This window comes from Mobula birostris, chromosome 11 (assembly GCF_030028105.1).
Source record: "Mobula birostris isolate sMobBir1 chromosome 11, sMobBir1.hap1, whole genome shotgun sequence".
Lineage (NCBI taxonomy): Eukaryota > Metazoa > Chordata > Chondrichthyes > Myliobatiformes > Myliobatidae > Mobula > Mobula birostris.
Window position 1 is genome coordinate 2,090,409 of NC_092380.1, and position 5,000 is coordinate 2,095,408.

A 5,000-nucleotide genomic window follows, 5' to 3' on the forward strand; every position below is an offset into this window, starting at 1 on the left:
GTAGCGAGGAGGGAGGGTGACGGAGAGGCACAGAGGAAGGAGGAAGAGGGAGATTGCGGATGAGAGGGAGTGGAATAGATAGTGAGGTGTAATTGAGGAGGGAGGTGCATTCAGGACGGAGTACGCTCTATTGAACATTCAGACTGAAACTTCACATTTACCAAATATATGTTTAATGAAGATCTATTCACTTGGTTACTTACTGATTGTTTGCAAATAGCTCCAAAAGGAACAAATAATCTCGGACTTTCGATGACAGCAGGTGATAATCAAGCTCTTGTAAGTATCCACACCGTCCCGTCACACAATCCCGGGGTCAGACAAAGAGTGAATCTCCCTCCACACCGTCCCGTCACACACTCCCGGGTCAGACGCAGAGTGAATCTCCCTCCGCACCGTCCCATCACACACTCCCGGGTCAGACACAGAGTGAATCTCCCTCCGCACCGTCCCATCACACACTCCCGGGTCAGACACAGAGTGAATCTCCCTCCACACCGTCCCGTCACACACTCCCGGGGTCAGACACAGAGTGAATCTCCCTCCACACCGTCCCATCTCACACTCCCGGGGTCAGACACAGAGTGAATCTCCCTCCACACCATCCCATCACACACTCCCGCGGTCAGACACAGAGTGAACCTCCCTCCACACCGTCCCATCACACACTCCCGGGGTCAGACACAAAGTGAATCTCCCTCCACACCGTCCCATCACACACTCCCGCGGTCAGACACAGAGTGAATGTCCCTCCACACCGTCCCATCACACACTCCCGGATTCAGACGCAAAGTGAAGCTCCCTCCACACCGTCCCATCTCACACTCCCGGGGTCAGACACAGAGTGAATCTCCCTGCACACCGTCTCATCACACACTCCCGGGGTCAGACACAGAGTGAATCTCCTTCCACACCGTCCCATCACACACTCCCGCGGTCAGACACAGAGTGAAGCTCCCTCCACACCGTCCCATCACACACTCCCGGGGTCAGACACAGAGTGAATCTCCCTCCACCCCGTCCCATCATACACTCCCGTGGTCAGACACAGAGTGAATCTGCCTCCACACCATCCCATCACACACTCCCGCGGTCTGACACAGAGTGAATCTCCCTCCACACCGTCCCATCAAACACTCCCGGGGTCAGACACAGAGTGAAGCTCCCTCCACACCGTCCCATCACACACTCCCGGGGTCAGACACAGAGTGAAGCTCCCTCCACACCGTCCCATCACACACTCCCGGGGTCAGACACAGAGTGAATCTCCCTCCTCACCGTCCCATCACACACTCCCGGGGTCAGACACAGAGTGAAGCTCCCTCCACACCGTCCCATCACACACTCCCGGGGTCAGACACAGAGTGAAGCTCCCTCCACACCGTCCCATCACACACTCCCGGGGTCAGACACAGAGTGAAGCTCCCTCCTCACCGTCCCATCACACACTCCCGGGGTCAGACACAGGGTGAATCTCCCTCCACACCGTCCCATCACACACTCCCAGGGTCAGACAAGGAGTGAATCTCCATCCACACCTTCCTGTGACACTCTCCTAGGGAAGCAGACATTCAGTTTCCAATCGCGAGTGAGTACACAGGCCGCGTTCAGGAGGAAGTCTTCTGAAAAATAGAGAAGCTGACGGTAATCAAGAATGGCGAAAGAAAGGGCAGGAAGCATGACAAAAGGTTCTGAGAATACACAGGGACGGGAAGTGGCCAAGTGCAGCTCGGATACGGTGGTAAAACTTAGTCTATTGTTGCTTTTCTGACCTGGGCAAGACTTTTGCTGTGAGCGACTGGGACCTGGGTAGGGTAGTAGAACAGATGGGCCTCGAGGTACATGATTCCCTGAACTTGGAGTCACAGGTAGACAGGCGGTGAAGGCGTTCGGTACGCCGGCCGTCAAGGACTCGGGCCCTGACTACAGGAGTTGGGATGCTATGTTGCCGTTTTATAAGACAATAATGAGGCCACACTTTGAGTATTATGTTGAGTTTTGGTCGTCCTGCCATAGGAAAGATGGCATTAAGCATGCCGAGGAGATTTACGAGGATGTTTAATCAGGACTGGAGAGGAAGGGGGAAGAGGTAGGGGAGGGGTGAACGAGGACAGGGTATAAGGTGGTAGGTGAAGTCTGGTGGGTTAGGGAAGGGGGATGAAGCGAGAAGCTGATGACATGAGGAAAAAGTAAAAGGCTGAAGAATAAGGAATTTGATAGGATAGGAGATCATTCCCTCACTTCCCAACAGTCCTTCCAGGTGAGACAACACTTCACCTGCGAATCTATTGGGGTCGTCGATCGTATCCGGTGCTACCGAAGCGTCATTTGTGGGACCCGACATTGACTGGCGGACCGCTTTGTCGAGCACCTTCGCTCTGTCGGCAGCAAACAGGAATTTTTATTTATTGAGATGAGCGAGGAATACGCCCTCCTAGCCTTTCGATCCATGCTGCCGCGCTGCCTAGCGATCCCTTGACTCCCAAACTAACCACAGGACAATGTACAATGACCAATTAACCTACCAACCGATACGTCTTTGGACTGTGGGAGGTAACCAGGGGGTGGGTGGGGGGAGTGGCCACGTGGTTACAGGGAGCGCTTACAAAATCCTTACAGGCAGCGGCAGGAATTGAACCCGGGTCACCTGTACTATAAAGCGTTGTGCTAACCACTATGTTACCGTACCGTCCTAGATTGCTCGGCGGCCAACCAGTTTAACTCTAATTCCCATTCCTATTCCAACATGTCGGTCCACGGACTACTGCCACAATGAAGGTACTCTCGGGTTGGAAACGCAACCCTCATATTCTGAACGAGAAGCCTCCAACCTGATGGCATGAACTTCCATTTCCTCAGTTGCCCATCACCTCCCCCTCGGTGATCCTGCTCCAGGCCTTTCTACCATGGACAACTCTCCTCTCCTTTTCCCCCTTCCGTTCCAGTTCTGATGAGGAGTCTCCGCCAGAAATGTTGACTATTTACCCGTTTCCTTATTTTACTGCATCGACCTGCTGATTTCCGCCAGCATTTTGTATGTGTGTTACTCTAGATTGTCAGGATCCGCAGGATCACCTTTTTACAGGGATGTTGCCGGCTCGACGGACTGAATGATGGAGAAAGATATTTTGCAGCTTGGGACTTTCTTGGAGAGTAGGAGACTGAGAGATGACCTTGTAGTAGAGTCCCAGAGATATACAGCTCAGAAATGTGTCTCAGAACCTGGGGGTATGAACAAAGAACATAGAACATAGAATAGTACAGCACAGTACAGGCCCTTCGGCCCACTATGTTGTGCCGACCCCCAAACCCTGCCTCCCATATAAGCCCCCACCTTAGATTCCTCCATATACCTGTCTAGTAGTCTCTTAAACTTCACTAGTGTATCTGCCTCCACCACTGGCTGAGGCAGTGCATTCCACGCACCAACCACTCTCTGAGTAAAAAACCTTCCTCTAATATCCCCCTTGAACTTCCCACCCCTTACCTTAAAGCCATGTCCTCTTGTATTGAGCAGTGGTGCCCTGGGGAAGAGGCGCTGGCTATCCATGTTATCTATTCCTCTTACTATCTTGTACACCTCTATCACGTCTCCTCTCATCCTCCTTCTCTCCAAAGAGTAAAGCCCTAGCTCCCTTCATCTCTGATCATAATCCATACTCTCTAAACCAGGCAGCATCCTGGTAAATCTCCTCTGTACCCTTCCCAATGCTTCCACATCCTTCCTATAGTGAGGTGACCAGAACTGGACACAGTACTCCAAGTGTGGCCTAACCAGAGTTTTATAGAGCTGCATCATTACATCGTGACTCTTAAACTCTATCCCTCGACTTATGAAAGCTAACACTCCATAAGCTTTCTTAACTACCCTATCTACCTGTGAGGCAACTTTCAGGGATCTGTGGACATGTACCCACAGATCCCAGAAAGTTGTCAGAGGTAGGATATTTTATACAAAGAGAGGTGGATACCTGGAATGCACTGCTGGGGGTGGTAGCAGAGAGAGATCCATTAGGAACATATAAGAGACTTGTATAGATACGCAGATGAAAAGAAAATGGCGGGCTATGTGGAAGGGAAGCGTTAAAATGATTTTAGGGTAGGTTAAAAGCTGAGCGCAGAACCGCGTGCGGAAGAGCCCGTACTGAGCGGTGCTATCCTACGTTCTGAAGTATAAATTTAGCATCAGTCAGAGCACGTGATCTAAAGGAGAAGCTGCCCGGACTTGAGGAAGAAAACTGTGGCATCCAATTCTCTCTGTCCCTCTCATGGTTTCATTTCCTTCTGCATAGGCCCAGGGGGAACTGAGATGCTTGCAGAAGTAAAGCAGCCACGATGAGCGTTGGCATGTACAGGCGAACTAAGTCAGAACCTGTTTTATAACCAGACTGCTCTAGAATCACTATACTTTTTTATCTTCTTGTACACCTCTATTAAGTCATCTCTCACCTTCTTTCATTCCAGCCTTTCTTCATAAGACTTGTCTCTCATTTCGGGCAGCATCCTGGTGAATCTCCTCTGCACTCGTAGAAGGATAGAAGATTCCTATCCAAGTAGACTCATTTGCCTGTGCTTGGACCATTTCCTTTTTCCCTTTCCTATCCATGTACCTGTCTGAGTGTCTTTTAAACGTTGTTAATGTTCCTGCCTCAACCATTTCCTCCGGCAGCTCATTCCTTATGCGGGCCACCCTCTGGGTGAAAAAGTTGCCCCACTGATCGCTATTAAATCCCTTCCCTTCAACCTTAAACCTGTGCCCCCGGCTCCCTGATTCTCTAACCTTGTTGGAATGTACCTTTACCCCATCTGTGCCCCTCGTAGTTTTATACACCTCTATAAGGTCACCCCTGAGTCTCCTACGCCCCAAGGGATAAAGTCCCAACCTGTCCAGCCTCTCTCCTTATCTCAGTCTCTCGAATTACGGCAACATCCTTGTAAATCTCCTCTGCACTCTTTCCAGCTCAACCAGAATAACATCTTTTCATTCCAGATGGACTGAC

The 5,000-nt window shown here is 50.9% G+C and overlaps 1 protein-coding gene across 1 annotated transcript in view; it reads left to right on the plus strand.

The window, feature by feature from the left end:
* LOC140204727 (integrin alpha-M-like) overlaps window positions 1–5,000 on the plus strand; it is a 45,918-nt gene that overhangs the window by 4,969 nt on the left and 35,949 nt on the right. The window contains exon 4 of the mRNA XM_072271458.1: window positions 221–279. Coding sequence (XP_072127559.1) covers window positions 221–279 — 59 coding nt within the window. The remainder of the gene's footprint in view (window positions 1–220; window positions 280–5,000) is intronic.